Source organism: Camponotus vicinus, unplaced genomic scaffold (genome assembly GCF_025532165.1).
Source record: "Camponotus vicinus isolate PSW18456_S1 unplaced genomic scaffold, iyCamVici1.0 SCAF_13, whole genome shotgun sequence".
NCBI lineage: Eukaryota > Metazoa > Arthropoda > Insecta > Hymenoptera > Formicidae > Camponotus > Camponotus vicinus.
Window position 1 is genome coordinate 8,045,189 of NW_028141949.1, and position 16,734 is coordinate 8,061,922.

Below are 16,734 nucleotides of genomic sequence, written 5' to 3' on the forward strand. Positions count from 1 at the left end.
TCTTTAGAAATGATAAGATCGTGAGTATATATACATATATATTTGGCATTAACAGTTTGTGATAATACTGTGCTATTTTCAACAAATAACTATATCTTAAACTATCACAATTTCAATATAATAAGGTAAGTTACTGCAAAAAGCACTTATATACCTATGAAAATGCAAAATGTATATAGACAATACAATTTAAATTAGTATAAGAAGCAAATTTGAGTGGCACAATTTTATCTTCTACATCTTATCTTTTTCAACATTAATGAGATTATTAATAAAATGACTTCAAAATTGTGACATTTTATACTAATTTTGAATTTAAATAATTTTAAATCTAAAATTCATGAAAAAGCTTTTTTCATGAATTGAAATTATGATATATTTTATATATGTTAAAGAGGAAAAGAGAAAAACATTTCATAATATTGGCAATTATTTAGTGAAATTTACTCAATTTTCTATAAGTTACAATATGATAAATAAAATAGGTTGTATATATCTGTATTTGTTCAAACATTTTGTTAAATGTAACTATTATAAATTATAAATAGTATAAATTATATAAAGTGCTTGGCAAATATTAATTTTTCTCATTAATAAAAATGTATCACATTAACACATAAACAAAATAATCACTAAATATTAGTCTGTAATTTTTTATTTGAATCTTTTGCAAGACAATATTTAAAGAAAGAAGTGAACTATTTTCAAAAAAATTTTAATAATAAATACTATATATATACAGGGTGTCCCTGAGCATGAGCTCACGCACTTGTGAGGAGGTAGAGCGCAGTAAATTAAATAAAGAAATCCTATTCCATGTAACGATTTTTGTAATAATAATAGAAATATTAATTATTGAAAGTTCATCACAGTTACTTTCAAGGTCAATTTTTAAGATTGACAGAGGCACTTTCAGAAAAAACGTTTGATACAAAAGTTTCTTATTTTTTCACGTACAATTCGAATCTGTAATAAAAAGTACCATGTTCCCCTAAAAAAATTCAACTTCCGATCCGGATGGCGTATTTCCGGTCGGAATCAAAAATTGAAAATATTACCATTTGATAGAGCGTACCCGATTTACTTAAAAATTGTTCGCGATTTTTGACAAAAGCCATTTATTTTCATTTTAAAAAGGGTGTACGGGTGGTTTGGGACACCCTGTATATACAGAGTGTCCCTGAGCATGTGCTCACGCACTTGTGAGGAGGTAGAGCGCAGTAAATTAAATAAAGAAATCCTATTCCATGTAACGATTTTTGTAATAATAATAGAAATATTAATTGAAAGTTCATCATATAGTTACCTTCAAGGTCAATTTTAAGATTGACAGAGGCACTTTCAGAAAAAACGTTTGATACAAAAGTTTTTTATTTTTTCACGTACAATTCGAATCTGTAATAAAAAGTACCATATTCTCCTAAAAAAATTCAACTTCCGATCCGGATGGCGTATTTCCGGTCGGAATCAAAAGTTGAAAATATCACCATTTCTTTATTTAATTTACTGCGCTCTACCTCCTCACAAGTGCGTCAGCACATGCTCAGGGACACCCTGTATATATATATAATAATAAAATAGATTATAAATAACTAATAATAACGATCGAACATGCGTGTAGTACATGATAAATAAGTAATGCCAGTTACACATAAATCAAATGGAAGAATTTTAAGTTCAAATTATATCACCTTGAAAACATGTCAACAATTATATGAGTTTAAAAATGTCAATATTGAATACAACATGTAGGCAAATCCTATATTACATGATTGCTTGTAAACTGAAATATTTTATTAATTTATTGATCATAATCCAAATTTTATTTCTATTTTCAATTTTAATTTCCTCAAGTTTATGGATATAAGAATATTTCGATAAATTTAATTCATATTAGAATTGAGCTCACATGTATTTTGTACCAAAAATAGATAATAAACAAATGAAGTATCTCATTTAAAAGATTAATAGAAAAGCTTTTTTGCTTTTAGCAAAACTATAGATTGAAAATTTTTAAAAGAGAGTAATTTGACTGCTTAAATATGAAAATGTCAGATTAAAAATGAAATGAAAGGTATAAAAATATTTCAACTAATGAACTTCAATAATAATAATAATGATTAGTAGTAATAATAATATAAAAATAATAATAATGATTACTAGTAATAATAATATAATAGTAATTCGTAAAGTATATTAGTTTGACATATTTGTTTTAAAATATGATAAAACATAGTTAAATCTTTTTTCTACCCATGAATAAGAAATTGTTATTTGCTCAAAAACTTAATAATATAATAAAATAATAATCTAATAAAATAAAATGTTTTGTAATGCAATTTTTTATTAATAAGAGGTAGATTTTGAAATGTTAAATTATGTGCAAAAATTTAAATTATTTGACTGCTTAAATATTAATTGTTAAGTATTAATTAAAATTTATAACGAAATATCTCTACTGAGAGAATCGCACTTAAAATGACCTAATTATTGGAATGTATTTCGCAATTCGTATGTAAAAGAAACATAACATTATGAGTGTTACGATTAAATTTAAATTAGTAAAATCATATATAAGAAAAAATGGAGAGTTCTGATTTTAAAATGCTTTTCGTACTAAAAAAAATATTCTTTTTTCTACAGATACCTGAAACGAGAAGATCGATATGACATGCTTCAAATTGTTGTTTATCACATTATTATATATTATATTCATCAGTGCGACAGCATCTTTTTCCGAGGAGAATTCAGAAAATTATGTATATTATATAAATTTGACAAATGCATTTTTACCGGATTATATAATACCACATCATTATATCATTAATATTATGTTATTTAACAAATTAGAAATAACAAATTTCATTGGCAAATGCCATGTATACATCAATATTTATCGTCCAACGCACATCATAAGTTTGCACGCCAAAAATCCGCAAATAAAAATACATAGTGCAATTTTAATAAGTAAGGCATCGTTTGAACAAAAACATATTCCACAGGATAATACGTATAACAATGAAAGTTACACTCTCAACTTTCATTTTATCGAAGAAATACCACGTGGGAATTATTCCTTGATTATGCATTACACCGGATACTTCAATGATAATAATGAAAGTATCTTTAAGTATTCTTATGTAAACAGCACAGGACATAAAATGTGAGTAAATAGTGAACATAATAAAAAAATGTTAAAAATATGCATGGTTTATCATTATACAAAATATTGATTATTAATTATCGATTATTAATATTGATTATTATTTCATTTTATTAAAATCTTCTTCAAGTTTTACTGCTTATTATATTTTTATTTGTTATTTTTTTATTTATTGTCACGTAATGCACTTTTTCTTTGCAAGATTTAGATATTATGGATTGAGATGTATATGTTTGTCTATGAGAGAGAAAATTTTAAAATATTTCGAGATTACTATATAATTACACAATTAATTGTTAAACTACATATTTTAGAGCTTACTTGATTCTCTTACTTCAGTAGATTGTAATATATATGAGCATTACATAAATATATGTAGCACAATATAAAAAAAATATTATTATATATTATAATAAAAAATACATAGTAACAACATACAATGCATAATGATAATGATAATAATAATAATAATAATAATAATAGTAATAATAATAATAACAATAATAATAATAAAATAAAGTAAAAATGTTATTCTTAAAAAACAATTCTTATTTTTATGATAAAGCAATGTGATGTATAAGTAACTTTATCGAATATGTAAGAAAAATATAAAAATTAAACTATTTATTTATAAAACACATGTACACGTTTTGTTTACCATTCATGAGTTTCATAAAAATATATTTTTTCCACTTTGTATTAATTTTTAATAGAACGATTAAATTTTTTCCGTCATATGAGGTTTATTGTTAAAATGTTGTAGATGGTTGTACGCAACGCATTTCCAGGCAATTGGTGCTCGACAAATATTTCCATGTTGGGACGAACCAGAATACAAAGCAACCTTTAACATTTCAATACAACATCGTAAAGAATACACAGTCTTATCGAATATGAATTATAAAAGAAAAATTCATTTAACTAATAGCAAAATGCAATGGACGTATTTCGATATCACTCCTGAAATTTCCACTTATCAAGTGGCATTTTGTCTATCGACAGATAAATGGTTTAAATTCATTCTTTCTTTTCATAATCGCTTATCGAGTTCTGGTTTATCTGACATAATTGTATGGAATAGAAATTCTTCTCAAGTATTATTCGCGGCAGAAGTTATTAACAAAATTGCAATATATTCCGAAAATAATTTGAAGGATTTTGAGATTTCGACAATTCAACATGTTTTAATGCCGGGCCTTCTATATGATGCCATAGGAAATTGGGGCCTCGTTTTCTATAGGTAATGCAAATAAGTAAAAAATAATAATAATAAATAGAATATAGAAAATAATAATCTATTTAAAAAATAACTATTTTTGGTTTAAGGTTCTTTTTTTTATTTCATAATTAAAAATTACTAAAAGAGAAAAAATATATATACATTTTATTTTATAATGAAATTGATATTAATAAACAATAATACATAAAAAATACGTATCAAATGATGAATCACTCAAATGATATTAAATTATGATTTTAAATATATATTTGTTGTCTTTATTTTATTTTTATCTTGCAAGTTACACACACAATATCTATCTAAAATAAAACAATAAAATTTTAAAATTACCTCAAAGTCTGTTGTTAAAATTTATGGTATTTTATAAGCAAATTTATTATTAAAAAGACAGCAGAAAAACATTTAGTATTTCAAGGCAATAATATTACATGTATTTATGACATTTATCATAAATGTGAATTCATCGTGCAATTGATCTAATTATTTTGAATGGAAAAAAATATTTTACGAGCATTTTTTTTACACAAAAAATATAATATTTTATAATTAAAAAAATAGAATATTTTATAATTTGTAGGCTCATATTAATATAAGATAAAAATAAGTAATTTGTTTATTCCTTGATAAAATTTACCTTTATACCATTATACATAAAAGCGTATGATTTTTCTCATTTTAATAAACTATATAACAATATACTATATAACAAACTATATAACAATTTTGTGAATTAATATTATTATTTGTGTGTATTTAATTTTTAAGTATTTTTTAATATCAAATCTATATTACATAATCTTCAAAACAAAGACATGTTTGATAATAAATTTTCGCACATGTATCTTATTATTAATTTCATGACATATACTTAATGTAACATATATAATATTATAGGAACAATACTTTATTATACTACATATTTTAAATAGAGGTATTTTAAATAATATTTTTATTATTAATAAATAATTTTCAGAGAAACAGCTATTATCTATGACGAAAAAATAGATTCCCTTGCGCATAAAATAGAGGTGGCATGTTTAATTGCACATCAAATAGCACATCTATGGTTTGATACCTTTAATACATGGTGGTCGTATCATTGGTTAAACCAGGGTTTTGCTACATTGCTCGGAATAGATGTTCTTCATAAGGTTCTTTTTTTTTATATATAATGTTCTTTTTTACATATAATATATTTCGCTTATGGTTAGGTTATTAAATATAAAATGATTCTTCACACAATGAAAAAGATCTTAACATTTTATTAGTCTGTAAATAACAATGATCATCTAAATAGTTTATATTTTTATAGCATTTAAAATATGCAAAATAATTTTGACAGAATTGCACGTTTTCTATAAGATATAGAAAGAAAACTTGTATCAAATTTCTTTTAAATAACTTCAATGATATTTAATCTTGTATCTAAAAATAAATTACACATATATTCTAAAGCTATTTTTTGATGACTCCTTTTGTGCTTAAATTATTAAAAAGTTCTCCTTATATAACACGAGGCATTGCAAATAATAGATATTATTAATAAAAATAATAGAAATCGTAGTAATATACAAACTAATATACAAACTAATATAATATATATGAGAAATGTATTTTTCTATTTAAAAATTCTTTGATTCGATTAAATTTTTTGTTACTAGTATTTTGCGGATTTTCGTACGTCGGATTTATTCGTGGTGCAGATGCAACAAGAATCTCTCCGTTTAGACAGTTATTCCATTATGAAGCCTCTTATATCAACGATCATGCCCTCCGAAATTAATTCACTATCTTTATTTTCCTATTATATAAAAGGTAACATTGAATAAATAATAAATGAATGTCCATAAAGTCATAAATGTGAATGTCACGAAGTAATAAAAAAAGTTAAAAACTAAATTTGCTTTCTCAAAATTTATATACTTATTAATATTGTCACAATAAAGAGATACAAGACAATAATAAATAAAGATATAAAATTATACCTTCGTGTACAGAAAAAGATGTAAAATTATAAGAAAAAGGATATAAAACTATATTATTTTGTACAGAGAAATTAGATATACTTTTGACAAATTTAGATGTGGAAGTAAATTCTGAAGTAAATTTAATATAAACTTCTATACACTTATATTTTATAGTATAACATATACACTTGCATTTTATAATATAAACGTATTCATTTACATGCATTGTTTCTTTTTCGTTGTAGGTCCTGTTATATTACGCATGTTGCAACATGTTCTCACTGACAAAATATTTAGAAAAGGAATTGAGAAATTCTGTGAAACAGAGTAAGCAATACAATAATTATATATTATAGAAATAGAAGTAAAGTATAGATAATAAACAGTATAGATAAAACTTAGTAGCACAGTATAAAACAATTATAATAATGTTCTAGAGTAAAACATAAAAAGCACATGCATATAATGCATAATATAGGTTCCATAAAATTTTATTATCTAAATAATACTTTTTCATTTTATATTATCTTCAACGAGTCAAATTAAAAAAGAATATTCCCTTCGATCTTTAAAAATATTTAACAATTCCCATGAGTGAGGAAAGCCACTAATCGGTCTTAGATAATAAAATGGGATTTATAAATAGAATTTATAAATTGCTTCAAATATTCTATTTTATATTATATTTATAATTATATTATCAAAAAATTAGACCATCATTCCAGTTGCATTTCCGATTTTTTTCTATATTTTGCAACTTTTGTATTTTTACAAAGAATTCTTTTGCAATATTTGAGCACTTAAAAATGATTTCAAACTTCTTTTATAATTTCAATGATTTCAACCACGTTATATTCCAATGTAATAATTGTAAAATCAATTTTATATTGTTATAAATTAAATTATAAATTAATATGGTTTTATATTCCATCGGTTACTCACTGTGGGCTTCTTTTACATATTCGCTTTTGGCATATTTTAGAAACTCGACAACGTTGATCACAATGATGAACCTGAAAAAATTATATAAAATTAATAATATAAAATATTAATAATATAAAAAATTATATAAAAGTAGCATAGTATAGAACATACAATATGTATTAATACACATATGCAATTTAATTAATGAATTTGTATGTTTTTTCTAAATTAAAGGAAATCTTTCTTTATTGTAGTCTGGAATATATAATATGTTAAATTTAGTATGTTTAGATCTGCAATACTCGATAATTTCTACGATGATATGCAAATTGTCTATGATACAGAAAAAAAATTCTATATGAAATCTGTTATTATAAAAGATATGATGGATGCTTGGATGAACCAGAAACATTATCCTGTATTGAAAGTTAAAAATGAAATTCCTTACTTAAAAATAGAAATAGAAAATTACGATAGTTTAGATCTGACAGATGAATGGTGGATACCTATAACAATAACTAAGCAGACAGAACCCGATTTTACAATATCCAAGAATTGGCGTGTATATGATGAGTGGATCTCATACGAAAATTATTTTAATCAATCTCTTTATTTTGATGTGCAAGAGGATGAATGGTACATAATTAATTTACAACAAATTGGTAAATATTTATATTGATTGATAACTTTAGAGGTATTGGTATTTATTGATAAATATTTATATTGATTGATAACTTAAGAATTAAGTGTTCATTATGAATAATTGGTGTTTTACTCTATTTTCAAATTTAAATATATATATTTGAGTCTATTACTTACAACTTTTTTATCTAATATAATTTAAAAATCCATGTTTTGTTAAACTTTAATAAGAATAATTATGCGGAATAAAAGAAAGTGCAAAATCAATCGCAATTCACAATAAAAAATTATTATTGTGTTACTTTTAGAATATATATATATATATATATATATATATATATATATATATATATACTTCTGATTCCAAATTAAAATATTAAATATTTAAAATTTTTTCCGTTACACGAAATTCATGTGAATAACGTGCCATTATAATTCTACAAAATTTTATTATATGTATTATAATATGTATAGAGTATCTTATAACTTCAGTAAAATACTTTAATAATGTATTGTGGATGTGAAATTTTAATATATAAAAATTTCAAGCTGTAATAATTATTAAATTATAAGCAATCAAAATTTAATGATATCGAATGGAATTTACGCGCAGACGCGCACAGTTCTGTAACTACATGCGCTTATCGCTTTGTGATTTGTTATTGATCTACAAATTAAGTGTTGATTATTACCGCAGAACTGATTTTACTGTTTTTATGTATATTATGTACGGTGATCATGTAATATTAACGAATTATAAGTGTTGTAAAAAAAATATTTAAAATTTTATTCTTAAATATAATAATTTAAAAGATTGATCAATTACATTTAAACAAAATTAAGCCTAATATCTCGACATATTTAAGAAGTACTGTTTAAAAAACTCTGCTTATTTTTCTTTAATTAAAGAAATACTTATGGAAATACTTATTGGAAATTAATTTAATTATTAACTGCTTTAAAAATATATAACAAATGAGAAATCAGTGTATAAAGTTACGTAACTGAGCGCGTAAATTCTATACAATATCATGGGAAATTTTGATCATTTGTAACTTAAAAATTATTGTTGCTTCAACATTTTCGTGTTAAGATTTCTGACTTTCTATTTTACATCCAAAATACGCCATTAAAATATTGTATGAAAGTTATGTGAGACACCCTGAATAGGTAGTATATTTTTTATTCAAAATGCAATAATTTTTTGTTATTATTATATTTTGCTTAAAAATGGGAGTCTATTATTAAAATCTATTATTAAAATTTTTAGAAATAATCTTTTAAATTCTGAAATATATAATATGTCGGCAAAATATAAACTCAATTTTTCTATACATTTATATCAAAAAATCAAATTATGCTACTATAATTATACTACTATGCTATACTATGTTATTATTAAGATATATTTATAAAAAAGATTAAGAGATATATTAACAATTTATTTTATATTTTTTATTTATATATACATACATATATCATATGTATATGTATTTATAAATAAATTATATTTAAAAATTTTCATAGTACCTTATTTTTATATAAAAATTAAATATTTACATCTTATAATTATGCAAAAAATATGATGGAGAAATTTTATTTACCTTTTCATGATAAATTAAAAAAAATATAGATATGCAGGAGATATAAAATGCTTATAAAAATTAATTTTCGATGATTATAATATCGATGATTATAATATCATATATAATATAAGAAAATAGAAAAATTTAGAAATGATTTAATATATTTGATTAAAAGAAGTTATTAATGAATATATTTAGAAATAATTTTCTATACATCAATTGTAACATTTACAACAGGATATTATCGTGTAAATTATGAACTCAAGAATTGGCAAAATATTGTGACATATCTGAACTCTGCGAAATATACAAACATACATGTTCTCAATCGGGCCCAAATTATTGATGATGCATATTACTTCGTGAAGGCAGGCACACTTAATTTTTCTATATTCTTGGAACTCATGGAATATCTATCGCGAGAGACAGATTATGTCGCATGGTATCCCATGTTTAAGGCTCTCGAGGACATATCAAGCATCTTTCCATTTCAAGATGAAAAATCTAATATCAGGGTAAACTCTCTCTCTCTCTTTCTCTCTCTCTACTTTTTTGTTAATAAAAATGTTACATTGTATATATGTTGTAGCATATAAAATATGATATATTGATTTTTTATGTATTAATCGATTATCATAGTTAACTTTTAATACTGCTTTACATGTGTGTAACGACTTAATATTAAAATAGTGACCCAAAGTAATTTATACAAAATGTATATACAGGGTGTCCCATTTTAAAAGTTCCACCCTCATAACTTCTCAGGATCAACGTTTGAAGGAAAACGACTCGGATAAGAGTTGTAGGGAACAAAGGGGGCTATCTAATAGTGACCTTGGATTCGACATTAAAGGTCATTTTCAAGGTCATTTGAAGGCCAACTTCCGTTTTTTAAACGGGAACCCCTATTTTTTATTACTTATTCTTGTAGCTTATCTCGAGAGCTTTCCAAAACACTATAATAAAGTATTTCTTTATTCAGTACTTTTCGAGTTATGAGGCTTGAAATAATTTCTTAATTTTATATAAACCATAAAATATCTAGTAAAATATTCATTTTTCGATTATCTTACCTTAATACTTTTATGTACAAAATAATGAGAGGAATCAATTGGTGTAAAGAAAACATACAGTTGTTTTTAAGAAAAAATATGGAATTGTTAATTGCAAATTACATATTTTTTCTTTACACCAATTGATTCCTCTCATTATTTTGTACATAAAAGTATTAAGATAAGATAATCGAAAAATGAATATTTTACTAGATATTTTATGGTTTATATAAAATTAAGAAATTATTTCAAGTCTCATAACTCGAAAAGTACTGAATGAAGAAATACTTTATTATAGTGTTTTGGAAAGCTCTCGAGATAAGCTACAAGAATAAGTAATAAAAAATAGGGGTTCCCATTTAAAAAACGGAAGTTGACCTTCAAATGATCTTGAAAATGACTTTTAATGTCGAATCCAAGGTCACTATTAGATAGCCCCCTTTGTTCCCTACAATTTTTATCCGAGTCGTTTTCCTTCAAACGTTGATCCTGAAAAGTTATGAGGGTGGAACTTTTAAAATGGGACACCCTGTATACAGGGTGACCCATTTTAACTTAGGCAGCCAAATAACTCGAAAAATAAGCAAGATAGAGAAAAATGTTTTAGACAAAAGTTGTATGGTTTCGAGGGGGCCATAAGATGGTATCATTGGTTTGACCTTGAAGAGTCATTTGAAGGTCACGTGAAGGTCACTTCAATTTTTTTAAATGGAACATCCTATATATTTTTGTACATTCTTGTAGCTCATCTCGAGAGCTTTCCAAAACACTATAATTAAGTACATTTTCGTTAAGTGCTTTTTGAGTTATGAGGCTTGAAATAATTTCTTAATTTTACATAAACCGTAAAATATCTTGTAAAATATTCATTTTTCGATTACCTTACCTTAATAGTTTTATGTACAAAATAATGAGAGGAATCAATTGGTGTAAAGAAAACACATAGTTGTTTCGAAGAAAAAATATGTAATTTGCAATTAACAATTCCATATTTTTTCTTAAAAACAACTATGTGTTTTCTTTACACCAATTGATTCCTCTCATTATTTTGTACATAAAAGTATTAAGGTAAGATAATCGAAAAATGAATATTTTACAAGATATTTTACGGTTTATGTAAAATTAAGAAATTATTTCAAGCATCATAACTCAAAAAGTACTTAACGGAAAGGTACTTAATTATAGTGTTTTGGAAAGCTCTCGAAATAAGCTACAAGAATGTACAAAAATATATAGGGTATTCCATTTAAAAAAATTGAAGTGATCTTCACGTGACCTTCAAATGACTCTTCAAGGTCAAACCAATGATACCATCTTATGGCCCCCTCGAAACCATATAACTTTTGTCTAAAACATTTTTCTCTATCTTGCTTATTTTTCGAGTTATTTGGCTGCCTAAGTTAAAATGGGTCACCCTGTATATATGTGTGTGTATATGTGTGTATACGCGTAAGTGTGGCAAATTGAATGAGTGAGCAGTTGTTTTAACCCATCATAGCATTCTTGTTCTTCGTTTTATTTGTGATTACATTTTCTATTTTCAAAGTATGATTATTTCGAAATAACGTTTTCGTCTCTTAATAGAGACATACCAAAGACATATAAAAAAAATCGATACTATTAAAATCAATTAAATACTTTAAAAATCAAAAAATCAAATCAATATTTTCATGACTTAGATTTGTTAAGGATGATTTTAAAAAGATAAAATTGAAATGTTTGAAGTAATGAAAGAGATTTTTAGATAATTTACTTGCACCTGATTATGCGTCTGATTTTTAGCATATTTCTTATCTGAATCTTTTTATATTGTTTTAGAAATACATATATCTGTAAGCACGTGTAAGTGTGTATATTTGTGTGTTACATATACACAAAAACGCTGTATTTTTTATAATAATTTAAAGAGATTGAGAAATTTTTAAAATAATATTGTATCCACTTTCTTTATTAAAATAGAGAAGCTTTATTATTATAATATTATATTTATTTAAGCATTACATTTTTTTACAAATAACCACTGAAATATATATAGTACTGTTTTATTTCTAGACGAAAATCTTGAACAGTTTGGACGGACTTCTTCGGAACATCGAGTATGACAAAAAATCTAATGAGAAAACTGACGATTTAATTGACTGTTTAAGACAAGAAGCTGCTAAATGGGCATGTGTTTTCGGTGTGTCAAATTGCATGAAAACAGCCGAAATCAAATTGTATCAATATCTCACGAATACTAAAGCAAACAAGTAATTTTTCTACAATTTCAATTTTCATAATTTTTTTCTTGATACATGCTTGATGAGTAACACGAGATTTCTAAGACTTTGAACTAAATTGCTCTAACAGATTTTTAATTTTCTTCTGAATATCGTAGACTTTTGCCTTGGTGGAGAGATTGGACGTTCTGTAACGGTTTAATGAAAGCTAGCATTAATATTTGGAACAAAGTATGGAATATACATATTAAGGATCCTAACGAAATAACTTCGAAATTCCTTGCTTGTTCCGATAATTCTTTTATTATTATCAAATATGCAGAAATGATATTTAATGATTACATTAAAGGAAAGAGAAATAACGTTTTTAATGATTTTCATTATATCATTGCGAGACATGCAAATAATAAGGAAATGCTTGATTTTATAATAAGGAATTTAAAGAAGATACCCAGGTATATGATACCAATATATGATATCTTTTCTTTGTACTTTTATTCATAAATTTATAATACATGTATCGCAAAAAGATTATCATATATATATTAATTATAAGCTTATTGTATTTTATTTATAGAGAATACATTGTTGCAATATTAATTGACATTATTAATCATATATATTCTATGGAACAACTTAATCAGGTAAACTTTGTAAACTTAAATAATGTATTATAATTTACCGGTGTTTTATAATAAATGTTAATTGATTTACAAACTAATTGTAAACTTATTTATATAAATATTAAACTTATTTATAAATATAAAATCTTAAATCAAAAATCTTAATTATAGAACAACTTTCTTGGATTAATTGTACTAAAAATACAAAATTATATTTACATTTGACTTTTGCAAAAATTGAATGATAACGCAAAATTAAATCATTAACAAACAAAATATTAAAATTTGTTTCAGATAACTGAGTTTGTGAATGTTTTTAATGAAAAAGTAACTGATGAACTTGTTTCGATCTACCAGTTATTTTCTGATAAATTTGATGAATTGTCGAAGGTAAATTTTTAAAACACAAATATATTTATTTATCTACTATTTCTTATTATTAAGTTTTTTTTATTTTCGCTTTTATGTCATATACATATATTTGACAACCATATTTTCTCTTAATGGCAGATTCTTTGAAATATTTTAAAACAAAAATCGTAATACAAAAATGTCTATGTCATAATATCTTTCAAACGAGAAGCGATTACGTTTTACGAATTGAATTGATATTTCATGCGCACTATTAAATGACACGTGAAAGAAATGACCCTATGAATGCCCTGTTTTTATGATATTATTAGTATAAATTTACAATAATATTCTTATTTTATGTTTTTCGCTCCTGTACGTATTACATTAGCACATTCTTTTTAAGAATAATGGATGCAAGAATAAAAAGTATCTCAAAAATGGTTTAAGTGAAGTAAAATTCATTGATTTAATTTCTACTGAAATGGTTGCAATTTGTATTTCATTGCGATCATTCCGAAATGCGAAATAAATAAATGTCAAGCATAATTTTATTACAATTTATTGATCTCGCAGTGTAACATAGTAGACGCTTTCATGAAAATAATAATGATCGATCATTTTGACAGCTGAAATTGAAATATATCGCAAATTTTTACTTAAATCATTTTTGAGAGATCTTAATTCTTACGTTATTCATAAAAAGAATGTATTACCGCAATACGTAGAGAAACGAGAAAATATATAATGATAATGCTTTTGTAAATGTATATGATAATTGAAATATCATATATAATAAAAAAAGGCATTCCCTTTCATGCTTCTTTCACTTCTCAGGTTGTTGTACCTGAGTGATTGCGTAAAATCTCACACAACTGTTATTCTAAAATATAATTTCTTCCCGTTTAAAAACTATTATAGCTTTAACATTCTTGTATTAAGATTTTCGTCTTGAAATGTTCTATGAATTTTATATTGAGATTTTCATCTTAAAATGTTCTTGAATCAGCCACTAAGAGGCAGTTTTAGGGCACCCTGTATATTTACTTTCAATCATGCAATAAACCAAAAACTATACTATAAAAAAATACTATATTATATTTTTGTTTTATAAACAGAATTTATTATTTATTAATGAAAATGTATTTATTAATCAATACATAAATATTTTAGATTAATTGCGTGACACTTACTTCTTACAATCAGAAGGAGACATTCAATATAATTATAAATTTATTAATCGATCACAAGGTAGAATTACGCAAGTCTGAAATTTTAAGACATTTGGATCGTTTTCAAAAAATTATGTAAGAAAGTAAGAAGAATCAATTTATTTTATAAGTTTTATTATGAATAACTTTTATAGTAATTTTATTTTTATTTTTCTATAAATATTAAAAATAAAGTGTTTTCACGGATTCTTTTAAATCGCATCCAGATATAAATTTTACCGTGAATAGTTGCTCGAAAAAACTATTTATTCAGATTTCTAAAGATATAATAGTGCAAATAACACTATTCGTCAATAGATATAAAGTAATATTATGTTTAATATATGATATTTGAAATTTCGATCTTACACACACACACACACACGCGCGCGCGCGTGTGTGTATATATATGTATATATATATATATATACACATATGTACATATATGTATAAAATTAATATTAAATATTAATATTAAAATTAATTAAATCTTGTACATCTTTTGATTTTTATAATCTAATATATGTTACAATTATTTATGACATAAACGCTATCATATTAATGTAATTATGATAATAAGCTGTGTTTTTCGTGTAGTATATAACATTTAAAAATAAAATTTAAATACTCTTATGTATATGCTAAATATGTAAGAATATAATTATGATTGCAATTGGTATATCTCCCTCCAAGAATTTTTCTATATTTATTCTATATTCATTTTGTATTTCTAAAACTGTCAATCATTACAGATATCAATATTCAAACGAGTTTTTATCAAATTTTCTTACAATTTTTGTTCAACCTTCAAGTTCCTTTTATGTCAATCGAGTACTTACAGATGATCTTCTTATGTCACATTTGTTTCGAAAAGTTAAATTTGAATTATAGAATCAAATAAATTTAGTTTTACAAAGTTAAAAAAAATAAAAAAGAATTTTGATTTCATTATTTTTATGTTATTCATTTATCATATAATGTTATTATAATTATATAATTGTGAGAAAGAAGATATATTGTACAAAATATAGAAAAGGATAGTCTGATGTTTATACAGTAGTTATTTGCCTCACACATTATTTAGAATTTTGCGAAATATTATTTATAAAGTTCAAAAGTAATTTTTGATATTACTAACTATAGTATACTGGTATTTGATTTGTCGATTATTAAGATTTATCTATGATATATAGTCATAACAATAGTCATCGCAATCGTGAACGTTGCGAATATGTCATTAGGAACAAAATTGCTTTGCATATGTACATACATACATACGAAAGTCTAAAAATTAAAAAATTCAAACAAAAAATTATCACAATTCTAATATATGATTATCATACATCAGAATTGATTCTGTACCAATTTCATTTAAACTGATCGCAATCGAAACCATGCATCAACATTATGTTAAAAAGTGTTATTAGATTTTTCATTACGCCTTTAGTTTTTGAGGTATTTTAATCGAAAGTTTGACTTAAAAATATCCAAATAAGCTACTTAGAAGCGTTTTGACGTATCGAAAGCAGTGACTCCAAATAAGCTACTTAGAAGCGTTTTGACGTATCGAAAGCAGTGACTCCCAACGGATTCACTTCTTTTATGTATTTGACATCGCGACGCTACCGCATCACTTGAAAAAATATTAAATTCGAGAAAAAATAAATAAACAAATGAATGTTAGAGTACTTGTACAATACTTTTATTAAATCACTAGAAAGTGAGATAGAGAAAGCACAAAAGCACGAATTATAAG

The 16,734-nt window shown here is 24.2% G+C and overlaps 1 protein-coding gene and 1 pseudogene across 2 annotated transcripts in view; both read left to right on the forward strand.

The window, feature by feature from the left end:
- LOC145964077 (F-box only protein 21-like) overlaps window positions 1-16,734 on the forward strand; it is a 365,010-nt pseudogene that overhangs the window by 299,276 nt on the left and 49,000 nt on the right. The gene's annotated exons all lie outside the window — the stretch shown is intronic.
- LOC145963838 (aminopeptidase N-like) lies at window positions 8-15,753 on the forward strand. The gene is made up of 13 exons (XM_083086096.1): window positions 8-125; window positions 2,644-3,163; window positions 3,927-4,403; window positions 5,377-5,554; window positions 6,065-6,218; window positions 6,616-6,697; window positions 7,577-7,956; window positions 9,760-10,037; window positions 12,627-12,823; window positions 12,952-13,248; window positions 13,371-13,437; window positions 13,711-13,806; window positions 14,941-15,753. Exons 2-13 carry the CDS (start codon window positions 2,667-2,669, stop codon window positions 15,076-15,078), a joined length of 2,841 nt encoding a protein of 946 aa, XP_082942222.1. The 5' UTR covers window positions 8-125; window positions 2,644-2,666; the 3' UTR covers window positions 15,079-15,753.

What these genes read in the sequence shown, in the direction of transcription:
- LOC145963838 (XM_083086096.1), top strand. Translation starts at nt 2,667, where the DNA reads ATGACATGCTTCAAATTGTTGTTTATCACATTATTATATATTATATTC. An exon ending in GAATAGATGTTCTTCATAAG is followed by an intron (nt 5,555 to 6,064) that starts GTTCTTTTTTTT and finishes TTTTGTTACTAG; the next exon opens with TATTTTGCGGATTTTCGTAC. An exon ending in CTATGGAACAACTTAATCAG is followed by an intron (nt 13,438 to 13,710) that starts GTAAACTTTGTA and finishes AATTTGTTTCAG; the next exon opens with ATAACTGAGTTTGTGAATGT.